At 36.8% G+C, this 14,193-nt stretch overlaps 1 protein-coding gene across 1 annotated transcript; it reads right to left on the reverse strand.

Annotated features, from left to right (window-relative positions):
- Positions 1 to 6,174: 6,174 nt before the first annotated feature.
- On the reverse strand, positions 6,175 to 12,571 carry LOC149808157 (uncharacterized). The gene is made up of 2 exons (XM_089973989.1): positions 12,375 to 12,571; positions 6,175 to 9,592 (listed from the first exon to the last, which is right to left on the reverse strand). The coding sequence occupies exon 2, from the start codon at positions 9,555 to 9,557 to the stop codon at positions 7,920 to 7,922; it is 1,638 nt and encodes a 545-aa protein (XP_089830115.1). The 5' UTR covers positions 9,558 to 9,592; positions 12,375 to 12,571; the 3' UTR covers positions 6,175 to 7,919.
- Positions 12,572 to 14,193: the final 1,622 nt, after the last annotated feature.

The raw sequence follows: 14,193 nt of genomic DNA on the forward strand, positions 1-14,193 counted from the left end.
CCCTTTCGAGCAGTGCTGATAAGCGATTGTGGCGCAATGTAATTTTTTCCTACCAAGCGATACGAATTGGGATATGACAATATTAAAAAATAGGTTCCAGCGCTGTATGATTGTTTTTTTCCTCCACCAGTTCTACTAAACGAAAAGTCAAATCCATATGGAGTTGCCACGAGAAAACTTCTTAATGTGTTTAGCTTTTCCTCAATGAGATTAATGCCGATTTGTCATAAAATGTGGCCGCCACGGCTGTCTTGAAACTCTTGTGATCGCTACTCATCCCGAATAGGAGGGTATATCGACATGGACTTCGTTCCCAAACAAAAAGTATCCCAATCTTACATCCTATTTCGCTGCCATACTGACCATAATATAAAACTTGTTATTGCCATTTCTCATGAATGGGTAGCATTTTAGGATGGGGTATTCACTAAAAGGCTTCTAATAATATCAAAATGATTAGAGATATAAATGGCACCTATCTGCCTTCCAGATGGACCACCACAGCAGCTCGTTTGAAAATATCGTTATTGCTGAAGTATATCAGAGAAGTTTCAACACTGGTCAGTTAAAAAGGAGGACCGGACTTATCTTGGATTATTGTAAATTCAATTCCGCCTGTTAAGGGTGAAACCCATCAAGGGACTCTTGCTTTATTAAGTATTGCCGTATTCGTTACACATCAGTATAGTGCAGGGCTTGTCAGAAAAGCAGACGGAAAAATAATAAAATATATTTTTGTGCGCCAGCAGCAGAAAATGATTACGTGTTTCGTTCCCCTGGCTGACCTGACAAGTTGTAATAAATTACATCAGTGACTATAATGAATGGACGGGACTTACTGGTAACACCTTCTAAACTCGATGTTACCTTTAGCAGTATTAGTAATTTTAATGACAGCATATTTGTGACGCCGCTGTTTAGATTCTAAGCGAAAATCCATCAGGATTCTATATGAACAGTTATATTCATGGGACAGTCTTTCAGGAAAATAGACATTCGTTAAACCTTCGTAAAAAGGAAAGACCAGACAGATAACCGCGCTTGAGTGACATAGAGCTAAACTAAAATATTGCAGAAATGCTTCGAAATGAAAATTTGGCGCATCGAAACTAACCCTGTATATAGTATGCTAAGTGTTCTGAAAGGAACATTAGGCGTGTGTTTATTTCTGAGATGGGAGGGACGAGAGAACCTAAAAAAAAAAAAAAAAAAAATTCTCACACTAGTGTGTACTGGGAATTGGGAATTCCACCCTGGATACCAACGGTACAAGCAGAAAGTAAATTACTGCTAATATAACTTTTGTGATTCTTCTGCCTCTGTTTCTCCATATTGAAAGATAGATGTTTTTCTCTTTAAATTTTTAGCTGTACAACGATTTTAACTCATCGTGATTTCAATTTTGTCACTTTTAGTTATCACGAACACGATTTGAGAAGTACGTATATGTGATGATGCTGAAGCATAATTATATAATATTCTCTCACACACAGACATACACACGCACAAAAATATCCATAAGTACTATTCGAATGTAGTTTTGGAAGAAAAGATAGCACCACAACCATGACTCTATATGCTATTTAATATTCAGTGGTTTACACAAAATTCGCATATATCACACAGTTATTAAAGTGCAATCACAGTCATCTTGCGAAAGTGTAAACGTGCGCTCCGCTACTAATATTACACTGCTTTTGGATGCTAACATTAAAAACGCCAGACTGGGAAAGCCAACTACGGTCAACATCAATATTGTATCAACATAAACGTTATTTACAGCATTGAACCACTATCAACATTATATCAACAACTCTTTTTTCTAATGGTGTGTGTGTGTGTGTGTGTGAGAGAGAGAGAGAGAGAGAGAGAGAGAGAGAGAGAGAGAAAGATTACAGAGAACATTGATACCTACGGCATCGATTAAAAAACCTTGTTCAGCAAGCTTTTATGCGTATACCAATGAACATCTTGAGTGAAGTCTGAAATTGTACATTTTTATCGAATGCTATTGATTTTAGACCTTTGCCACTTAATCGTTGTTTTCTTCTACTCACGGAATTATCGTCTGCGTCTGACCATCTGTCGATACCTTGCCGTTAAAATGCACAAGTTCAGATCACAAATGCTCGACGCGAGCGAGATGTTGAGAGGAAAAAAACAATAATCTAAAGGAAAAAATCATACAGAGTGACAAAAATACCTTAGATTACCCCTATGACCCGTTCTGACATAGGACCATCTCTATCATAATATATAAGAGAGAAGATAAGGAACTTCCAAATACTTCGTTCCACCCATGACCCTCGATTTCCTTCAGCTATTTCCGTTTTTTAAAGCACACGACCACACTATATGGCTAGTTTTACTCCTGAGATATTTTTCTATGCATCAAGCCATTATTGACTTTTCTGCGATGTACCAAACTGAAGTTACGGGTTCCGAAACGTGCGATTTTTTATTCTGAGACCAGTCCGAGCACATGTGATAATAAGTATAACCTTTTGAGCCAATCATATTTCGGCGTTGACGTGTGTGCCGCATAGTTTACCTATTTTGAAAATAGAGTCGCATGTATACAATGTTTGTGCAGTGAATTAGACAATGTCTAATTCTTGCATAGAATATAATTCCTAAAGTTAAATCGAGCTAATGGTAAGTAAAAACTTTACTTTTGCATCTACCACTGTTCTGTAATTCAACAAGCGATGCACCATAGAGTTGAAAACATGGGACATGTAACGGTTTTCACATGTGCACGCACTTGTCCAAAACGAAAAAATTCGCAAAAATCGCACGTTTCGGAGCCCGTAACTTTTGTGTTCTAGCTTGCGATTAAACATAGGTTACGGAATTGGTAACTAACAGAGATACTTGAGAACACATCACTATTACATCTTCGTTTAGTGGACAGTGATACTCGACTTCTAAAACACACTAGTGCATGATTTATTATATCTGCCCCTAAAAGGAGTTCTTTTTACTCGCAATCTACATGACATTATGGATATGATCTGAACCCGACACACGAATAAACATGAAAAGGAGCACAGCTGTGTTTATGCATACCAGAAATTAGGATAACGATGTAATTAAAGCATATTGAACCTCAAAGTTTTCCACAATATCTTTACATTCTCCTAGCTCCATACATGTTACTTATAATACGGTATTACCGTATTCCTTGCGAAGGATTCGTGTATGCAACCTAGATTCACGTTCACGAAAATGCACGCTACTTATTAATTTATTTTGTTGTGATATTAATATCTAATCGGAAACAAAAACACCAAAAGAAAATTTAGAATTAGAGCAAATTTGTACCTTGGTCCATACTATTTTATCAGAGATATGCATGCAGTTATTAACGACTTACACAAATGGTACTAGCAGTTGCCTCGTTAGGCGCTCAGCATTAAGAGGTTAGTGTTCGGACTGGTCGGCCTCGTATCAGGATAATGTGACTGGGTGAGACATCATGCTACATGTCTGCGGCATGATGACCCAGTGCTAGACATCACTATAAACTGCCACGCTGCAGATACGGCTCAAATTGTTAAAGCTACGTTAAGAATCCAAATATCACACACACACACACACACATGACGTAGGGAAACTCGTGGTATCAACCATCTTAAAATTATGCCTATCTGCCCCGTCACGAATAGGAGCATCTTCACTATTATCATTATTCAACTGCAACGTTTTTAGTTGGCCCCCGGGTGGCCAAGTGGTCTAAAACGCTCGCCTTTACCCATCTCTGACGTCTCACTTCTGTCCACGTGGGCTCGAGTTTCGGACTCAACTAAGGTAGATATGTGAGAAAGCTTGACAATAGCTTCCCGTGGGTCATGAGTTCTTACCGGGCTTTGCTGTTTTCCTCTTCCACCAATTTCTGACCGCCATGCATAGTCTATCTTGCACTGAGAAATGGCGCTAAACCCTAAACAATAACAACAACAACAATAACAACAACAATGACAACAACAACAATAACAACAATAACAACAACAACAACATCGTTTTATTTTTCTATGAGAATATGGAAATGGTACAAGCCTTTGGGTATTGATGAATACATTTAAAATTAAAATAAAAGCAAAACAAGATTTTTTTTTAAAAAAACAAAATGTAGCAGTCCTTATTACAATTTAGGATTTATATTACATCCAATTTAGGATTTATATTTCATCCAGTGTCTTTGTGTGTGTGTGTGTGTGGTCAGGAAAATAATGATGACTACAATCGTTATGGGTCCATATAATTTAATAATTGATGGAATCCGAGAGAGAGAGGCAAACCTCAAATTACAAATTTAATATTTTCCAGTTTAACATTATATACATGTGCAAGTTACATGAATTTTGTTGCGTCATAGATATAACCTGACAGTACATTTCTGATAAGAAATTATCGGCTATGTATTTGAAATTAGGTAAGAACAAAATTAACAAAACCTATTTCATAATTTAAAGTTAAATGGCTGCACGTATATTCTGATATAAATGAATTTCATAAAATACATGCTGATATATATAAAATAAAATATCACACTGATCTCCCTGGTGGACTCTAGTCAGTATCTATAAAAACATCTGTCTGCAGAAACGTTTTGAAAGAATCAAGCCTATACTTATAAAAGCAGGTGAATAAGGGGCATTATATGCAATCCTTCCAGGTGTATATTGTACATAAGAGTAAAATATACCACCCGTGCATATGGCTCAACCATTGAATTTCACAATGTCTCGGAAAAAAATCACAGCTTATTTTGGTATATACTCCCACAGAGGTTACCGTAAAAACTGCGTTCCTCTTGAATTATTATTATATGTATATTATCATTAGTTCCTGCCTTTCCTTCCCTTTTGGGGCCCCGAATGGCCGAGTGGTCTAAAGCGCTCACCGTTACGGATCACTGCCATCTCACCTCTGTCTGCGTGAGTTCGAGTCTCAGCCTCGGCTAACGTTGGTACGTGAGAAAGCCTGCCAGTAGCTTCTCGTGGGTCGGTGGTTCTTCCCAGGGTTTTCCAGGGTCCTTCCTCCACCAATTATACTGGCCGCCATGTATAGCCTATCTTGTGCTGAAAAATGGCGTTAAACCCTACAACAACAACAACAGCAACAAATCCTTCCCTTTCAAACTCTAACTACACTGATAATTCTAATGTTTTTTTTATTATAAAGAATCGTTTCTTTTTAAACACACTAGAGAAATATTTTGGGATGTAAATTGTTCATTTTAATTTGTTTTATTACTTCTTTTTTTGTTCTACTTTTGTCTGCTTATTTACTATTTGATAATGTCGTGTGATGCCAAACATAGATCTACTTCTCATCACAATAGGTCAGCTTCCGTTCAATATATGTTCAGTATTTTATCCTGTCTACACATAAATATTTCATGGAGTTAAAATTGATAGTATATCCGTTGGACATACCTTGATTTTAATCAATTTGAATTTATTTATTTAGTTATTTATTTATAGTCTACTGTGAGAATTAGAAAATAATTTACTATTGTACTGTTGGCGATAGGACTGATCACCAAGAAACGCATGGTCAGCTAGAAATGTTTTGATTTACTGACGTCGTCTGCAACGAGAGTAACATGTATTCAATTACTTTACACAACATACTTTCAATTAGTTCGGTTATATTATGTTTACTATACCGGATTGGCGCTGTGGTGGGGCCACGAGTGGCCGAGTGGTCTAAAGAGCTCACCATTACGTATCACTGCCATCTCACCTCTCTTTGAGTTGGTTCGAGTCTCAGATTCGGCCAATGTGGGTATGTGAGAAAGCTTGCCAGTAGCTTCTCGTGGGTCGGTGGCTCTTTCTGGAGTTTTCCCGGATTCTTCCTCCACCATTTATACTGGCCGCCATTTATCTTGTGCTGAAAAATGGCGCTAAACCCTACAACGACAACAACAACATTGGCGATGTGATTTGCTCAGTTTGGATAGAGTGCAATAATTATAGGTTACTGTCTTTGATGGGAAAATATGAACGAGTTTTTCTTACAAATACTACACGACCTTGCGGACTGAAGTATTTTTCAGAAGAAAAAAAATATTTTCATATTTTCCAATTAAAATGTAGTAACCTTTATGTTAATTTTATTTAACTACCTAAGGTTAATAATAAAAGACATTACAATAAACAATGTAACTGAATTTATGTTTTATTCTAAAATAAAGTTACAACCGTAGATTTATCAATACACAATAACAGTATTCGTGCGTACATAGCTCCGCTCAGCGACCTTTTAACTTAGTCGCACGCTCTACATCAGTTTAAAATAGAATTGTCGTTTTGGTCTTCTTGAAATTGAAATTTTGGTCCAGATTGTGAATGAATGCGCATAGATTTTGTTTGTAAGTTGATCCAACTCAATTCTGCTTTTCTGATTGTGAGGGTCTGGATTATTGGGTCAATTCAGTGCTGTAAGGTAAATGGATTTCAGTTGGAAGTGTTGGCTACTCGAAATTCCAGTACAACATCTGTGTACATGTATCATGTTTTGCAGGACATGTCGGTCGGATTTGAAGAACGAACTAAGAAAGTACAATTATGAGGAAATTCAAGATGCATAAATGTAAGTATATTTATTACCATTCTTATTACTAGCTAAAGAAAACATGCTTATGCCCTGTCACTTGCATCTCGCTTTCGGAGTGACCCTAACTATGACCTGTATCATGCATTGTCTTTTATCGCTAACCTAACATTGTATCGAAACAGTTACACGGGGAAAATTGAAAAGCAGCTGTTGTGTGACACTCCATTTACCAGGCGGAATTAATACTTTTTCGTCGTCTTGGATTATTGGCTGTGGCTCTTAGTTTCCTACCAAAACCTTCAGTTGCATTTTTTTCTCTCTTAAATCTAGTATTTTGACAGACTTGTAAAATGGTACGTCTCTGGTAGATATGCGATATCCCTTGGCCTCAATATGCTTTTCTATGCTATAATTTTTAGACCCACTCGTCATAGTCTTAACCATTCTATTTGCAAAAAGATACGAATATTCTTTTAGCTAACTGTTTCAATGATCAGAACGGTATTTTTAATTCCTGCGTCTCTCACGTTTGTTGTTAACATTGCGAATATCACGTTCATTCGTTTGCTTCTTTGAAAGTTTCGTGTCTGACTCATTGAACTCATCCACTTAGTTAACCTTATCATCTATACTTTCAAATGGACGAAACAGCAGGTTTAGTCCATTCACAAAAAAATGTATTCAGCCATGACCTAAAGCTCTACTACACGAGTGTACATGGTTCGTTTACAAAGCAGTTATTAATACACTATATTGTCTTCAGGCAAACGTTTAGTACACGTGCGTACAATATGAACGTGTGCAGTATAGCAAAATACTGCACAATTCTGATAATGTAAAGTTAACTGAGACAAAAATGAACGTACAAAAAAGTATGTTCTTTCTCATGTTGCAACTATGTACAGTAATCACTTTCGTAATATAAAGCTGATTAACTGTTTCATGTAAAATACATGCTAAATGCTGCAGATTATTATGCTATGGGAGCAAATTACAATATATAAAATCTCCGAGTATGTTTATATGAAACATTAAATAATATAAAATCTGCTATTATGTGTGATTTGTAATTTGGATTTTTTTAAACGTAGCTTTAACAATTTTTCAGTCACATCGCTACGTTGTCCACAATGTGGCAGTTTATAGTGATGTCTAGCATGATGTCCCACTCAGTCACATTATCCTGACACCAGGCCGACCAGTCCTGACACTAACCTCTTGATGCTGAACGCCAAGCGAGGCAGCTGTTAGTACCATTTTTATAAGTCTTTGGTCTGCTATTATGAATAAAGTCATGGGTTCCATGTTTCCATAGAGAGAAGGTACAAAATATTGTACTTAAAATGAATATTTGCTCAAAGTCCCAAGCGTGATCTAGCGATTGAGGCCAGCTCTCTTCGATTTACTTTTCCTGACATTAAAAGAGGAATTTTATCTATAAAGATGACATATCTGGGCTTGACGGTCATCCCCATCGCCGTCGACGCTTCAACAAATTGATCATCACAAAATTTCTTTACCTCATCCTCTGTTATTGACGACTCAGTTATCGGCATAATGACAGCGCACACAACTTGATGTAATCTAAGGTCAGGGACACCGACCGCAAATGCTGCTTTAACACCAGGACATTTTTCTAGGACTCTCTCAACCTCCCATAGAAAGAATTTCATTGTGCCTATGGAGACCATCTCCTGATTTCTTCCATCAATAACAATATTTCCATCATCTCGTATGTGAGCTAAATCTCCCGTATGCACCCACCCCGTTTTATCAACTACCTTCTGGAACAGATCTGGCATTTGATAATACCCAACAAAGCGACCAATGCTTCGCACAAGTAATTCACCTGACACACCGCGTTCTACAGTGTCGCCATGTTCGTTTATAATTTTGATTTCAATACCATTGTGCGGTAGGCCAGCGATGCCATCTTCGAACTCCTCTGGATATTTGCTTGAGAAGCAAGTCACACCTCCGAGCTCCGTGCTTCCGTAATGGGCTAAAAAACTGTTGCAGAACCTTCCAATGAGGTATGCAAATCTTTTGGGCACCCTCTCTCCCGAACATATCATGACATCTACTGCCTTGAAATACCGATGAAGACAGGGACTAGAAATCAGATCATGGGCGATATATCCCGGAACGTACACATAATTGCAGCGTTCCTCTTGGATGATTCGACATATTTGTTCAACATTTTGTCCGGAAATCGCCAATCTGGGATCCACCATAATTCGCGTAACTCCCATCGTCAACAGTGTTCTCAGGTTCCCGACAGCCCAGCTAATTGGTCTATCATTGAAGAAGATGGAATCTTCTGTCATACCAAACGCCATGCAAGACATGGCTGTCCAATTCATCGTGTTGAAGTGTGTTTGAGCTACTAGCTTTGGAGACCCAGTTGATCCGGAAGACGAAAAGAATAGGAGTAAATCTTCAGGATAAAGATCGGGCAAATTTACACTGATCTTTCCCCTTTTCATGATATCCTCAAGACAAATCATATCTTTGAAGGGAGCGCTAGACTTTCCATTGTATATCACACAAAGATGTAACTTACATGATGCAAGAATATTTTGAGCTATGGTCCAGTTTGTGTCACCTTCATCAGCGTCAACAATGAAGAACTTTGACTCCATCATGTCAATTATATCTGTAATATCGCTTCCATCTTTCAGTTGTGTTCCAGTATAAAATGAAACTCCTCCGGCAAACATTACTCCAACATTTGCAATAGCCATATTCAAGGAGTTATTCATACAAAATCCAATTCTATCTCCCTTTTTTACTCCCATCTGCACAAACTGGCTCGCAATTGATTCCGCCGATTCTAACAATTCTCGCCTTGAAATGCACGTTCTCTTCATGTCAAGACCATAGTAAACAATGGCGTCTCTATTTGGATTCTGCTCCACAAACCGACGGAGACGATCCGTCATTGTTTCGTATATGAAAGGGTCCCTGCTCGGTGTAGATAAGTAGCTCAACATTTCGTCACACGAAAATTGCCTCTCGATCGTGAAAACTGAAATGAGACATTCATAAGTCAAAGTGTTTGTCTAAGGATTTAACGAAAAAACTAGAAATTCTGAAGGCAACACTAGGAATAAGTATATACACCATGAATGCCCCACCACTATGATGCAAATAAAAAATAAATGTCTAAATTTACCTGTTGTCGTTACTACATAAAATCAAATCTGAAGTAGGTCTTATAAATATAAAGCCTCATATCAAATTTCGATTCAATACACGAAGTCTTACGAATGATATTGAACGGAAATTGAAGTGCAAAGTTCTTCAGCACAAAAGCGCAGCACACATTTGTACTGAAAATAGTGAAAATCAAACCTGTCCTAGGCCTACTTTTGTAAAGCCTCATACCAAAAATAGTTGAAATCCATGTAGTCGTTCAAAAGTAATTAAGCAGTAGGTCATTGCATTACAATATACTATGTCAAATATAGGCTACAATCCCGTTACGTCTGTTCCCATCCAAACTAAACATAAAATAAAAGGGCAAAACCTGGACTTAATCTAGATATTAATAAAAAGCCTCATACCAAATTTAATTTCCATTCGAAAATATTTTCAAACGTTATTGAACATAAAGAAAATGTATGACGTGCTGCTTGAGATGGGTGATGCAATCAATTTCTAATTTGTTTGTCGTCATCTCTTACACGACAATGGATAGTACCAGTTTTGATTTCAGGTAGGTCGCGTTGTATTAAAACAACACTGCTCACATCTTCATTATCACAAAAAAAATCCCCAGATTGAGAGCTTGTAAATGACCTCGTTTTTTTCTGGATTGCTGCCCTTCTTCCTAGCACTCTGAAATCGGGTGTTCAAGGTGGAAGAAACCATTTTCTTTGAATTGCTCATTTTATTACACTTATTCTGTCAAATTAAGCAATCTGATTAAAAGACAGATCTCCACTGCCCTACGTGAACATCTGATATCGACCGTTTAGGGCCATATTCTGGTGACCTTTGAAGTAGACAATGGAAATGCTGCTTTCTAAAACAGGCAATGAATGAAATCGTTCGGCACATTGATGCTCTTCAGCCACACTGCCCAGTCTCCCAGACGCGAAGATATAAGACTGTCTAATTGACAGATAAACTTAGCGAATATAGATCACCAGAACATGACCCCTAAGCGGTCGCTGTCAGATCTTTACATAGGACAGTGGATATCTGATTTTATTCAGAAGGTCAAGTTAGGAGAATTCATTGCTGCTTATTGTAAGAATCTCAGTGAAATTACGTAACATGTACTATAATAAGCATAAATCAGTTAGCACAATTAGGTCAGCCATGATGTTCTTCTTAAAAAGTGTAAATTCACACAAAGATTCACATACAAGAGGAGTACAACTCACTTTCAAAAATCCCAAAATTACAACTTTAGAAGAAAACGCATAATCCACAAATAAAATGAAAAGGTATATATGAAAGTTAAAAGTCTTTACACGGGAGATAGTTCAAATAGGAATGAGTACATCACCCTTCAATGTATGTAAATATCACCAACATTTGAGAAGGATTTTAGTTGTCCCGGTAATCGTCCAAATATCTCTTAACTCTTATGGCTGCAAAAGGCACTGGCTTTACCGGGTTTGGTACAACATTACTTGGATCTGTTGCAAAAACTTTTAAGAAAAGCTATTTACAATAATGTTTCAAAATTTGATGAAAAAGTAACTTCTGCCGTCAGTAAGCTGAACAGTTCTGACATCATAAACAAAGAAATCCGTGATATTGAAATGAACCACGAGTTTATCTGCATTGCCAACACCAGATACAAAAAAACGAAAATGCAATTATGAAACAATTAACAGCACAAATAACTACATAATAAAATTATAAAATACTTTGTTATAGGAGGAGAATAAATAGAAAGAGGATTAGATACGAATAGTTTTGGGGGTAAGGTATTTTTTGGACAAGCTTACGTGTAGAGTATGATTACAAATTAAACAGAATACAATTTTAACGCCAGGTAACAATTTCCTTGGGAAAAAAGCGCATGGCTGAAAATGTTTACCTACAGATATGGATCATAAATTTAAGCGATCCTGGAAAATCAGTTTGTACAAAAGCGAGCTGATAATCAAATAGTTAAGACTAGCGGATTAATGATGGAAAATATTTCGAAATATGGAGGGAATAAGTTTACAATAAGTTAATAGTTATTGAACAGTGTGTTCATTAAAGAGCTAACAATCAATCAGAACTATTAAACCAAATTTGTTTATTAACCTACACCTGCTTATGATGTCAATGTTGAGGGTTCGCCGTTAACAGTTTATGAGTTAATATAAGTTTGGGATAATGATTAGTATGGGAACGAAGTTATCAGGGTAAATAATAACTAGAATAACTATGCCCAAAGGTGTTGAGAGAGAGAGAGAGAGAGAGAGAGAGAGCGAATGGGATAGAGCAGTGGGTGTGGGGGATTGGGAGAGAGCCAGTTGTATAAACATTTACAAAACATGGAAGTATTGTGATATTCTAAACTTTCCTCTTTATGTATGCAGGGCCGGTGCAATTGTGTCATTTTATACCAATCATACAATTTAATGTACAGTGTCCATACAGAAACAGTCAACCGTACACAAGCGATCTTAAATTACGTTTTTTTAATATCCTCTTAAGGAAGATAAATAATGCTGATAAGATCATACCGTTACGGGCAATATATATACTCCATATGGTCGTACAAAACACGTATTATGTGTTATCGAAACCAAAAGGTGCAGTCACAAAAGTTAACGTGCTACGAAGAGCTTAGTACTTACCGTGTAGTTATGTACTTGCCTCTAAACTGAAGTTAAAGAGAAATAGAGATTGTGGGTAAACCATGGAGAGATCCCGGATAGGTTTCTTCAAGTCAGAGCACGTAATAATGAACGTGCATTTGCATTCACCTATTTGCTGTTTAGAACATACACGCTTGGACTTTGCACATAGAGGTATGGTCTAACAGATATGTTGATTTGACAATGGTGATATGTAAATGGGAACGTTGACATGAATTTGTGTTCATTGCGTGTGCTACGTGCACTATAGATAACAGGTAAAATATTTATGTTGTGATGGATGGTAAATCATTGGAAACCCCATGATATTAAAAGTGCAAGAAATTAACTGTCTGAATTTCATGATCAAATCTATTTTTCTCAGTATAGAACCATCCTTGATGCACGCTTCTGTATAGAGAAAACCATTTGTCCAGTGGGGATTTTTTTTATCTGCATGTGTTTGAAACGTGTCTTGTCAATTCCTGACCTAAAGAACCAGATACTGTTGCTGTTTCTGTTGTAGGGTTTAACACCATTTTTCAGCACACGATAGGCTATACATGGCGGCCAGTATTAACAGTGGAGAAAGAACCCGGTAAAACCCCCAGAAATAACCACCGACCCACGAGAAGCTACTGGCAAGCTTTCTCCCATACCCACATTGGCTGAATCCGAGACTCGAACCCACGTAAACAGAGGTGACATGGCAGTGATCCGTAACGGAGAGCGCTTTAGACCACTCGGCCACTCGGGGTACTGAACCAGATACTCTTTTCAGTAATCAGGATTCTAAAGTCATGTCTGTAAATGGACTCAACATCCATCAATAAAACATTATTTCTATTATTTTCAGTTGCAAATAGGACAAGTTCTCAAAAGATTCTTTTAAATGAAATTCTACTTTCCATTATCAACCAATCACGGCCCTTCAAACCCATACATGCTGTACTTCTAGAATGGTTTAATTTAAATAACATTACTAATATAGTTAAGTATTTTGTTTGAAAAAAACATTGCTCTATATTTTGATACTTTAATTAAAATAACATTATTCTGTGTCTTGTTATTTTAATTAAATTAACTCTATTCTATAGTTTTGGTATTTTAATTACAACAACATTATTCCAATATTTTGGTATTTTAATTAAATACAATCACTTTCATATACACAAATAAGGTATTTGTTCACTGAAAATTTAATCTCAATCACATGTCTTTCAGCGAAATTTAGTTCTTAGATTATGAACATTATGCAAGCCAATGAAAACATCATATTTAAGTACCTGCTCTATAGCATCTATATAAAAATTGCAGTGTCAAAACTTAGTATCAGGTCAGTAGTTTGTTATAACCCATCTGACAGTGATCTCGGTTCCAAATGGTGACGCTTTTGTTCTAAATTCCCAAACGGCTATTCAGAAGTATCACTTACCTTCCGTGATCAGCATATAGTATGTCGATCAACGTCAGTGATATGATTTGCACACCTTACGTCTTTTAGAATAAAGTTTCTTCCCTATGGTAAACATCTTAATCTCAGTTCGTAAAATATTACCAAATTACAGGCTAATATATATCACTTTTATAGGCAAAAAATTAAAACAAATAATACAAACTTTCTAACACTAACAAAGTAGAAAACCTGCATTACAAAGGTTTTATTTATGCTATCAAAATCACATTTGAGGTCAAACGTTTTGTCGTCTGCATAATTCAGTCACTCATTCGTCTTCCAGAGGATCTGGTCAATCTACAACTCATTTGACTAAACTCATGGCAATGACAGTTCGACTAAACTCATGGCAATGACAGTTCA

The sequence above is a fragment of the Sinohyriopsis cumingii genome, chromosome 1 (assembly GCF_028554795.1).
Source record: "Sinohyriopsis cumingii isolate HCF-2022 chromosome 1, ASM2855479v2, whole genome shotgun sequence".
NCBI lineage: Eukaryota > Metazoa > Mollusca > Bivalvia > Unionida > Unionidae > Sinohyriopsis > Sinohyriopsis cumingii.

Excerpts from the sequence above, each read along its gene's own strand:
- LOC149808157 (XM_089973989.1), bottom strand. The coding sequence starts at position 9,557 with ATGTTGAGCTACTTATCTACACCGAGCAGGGACCCTTTCATATACGAA.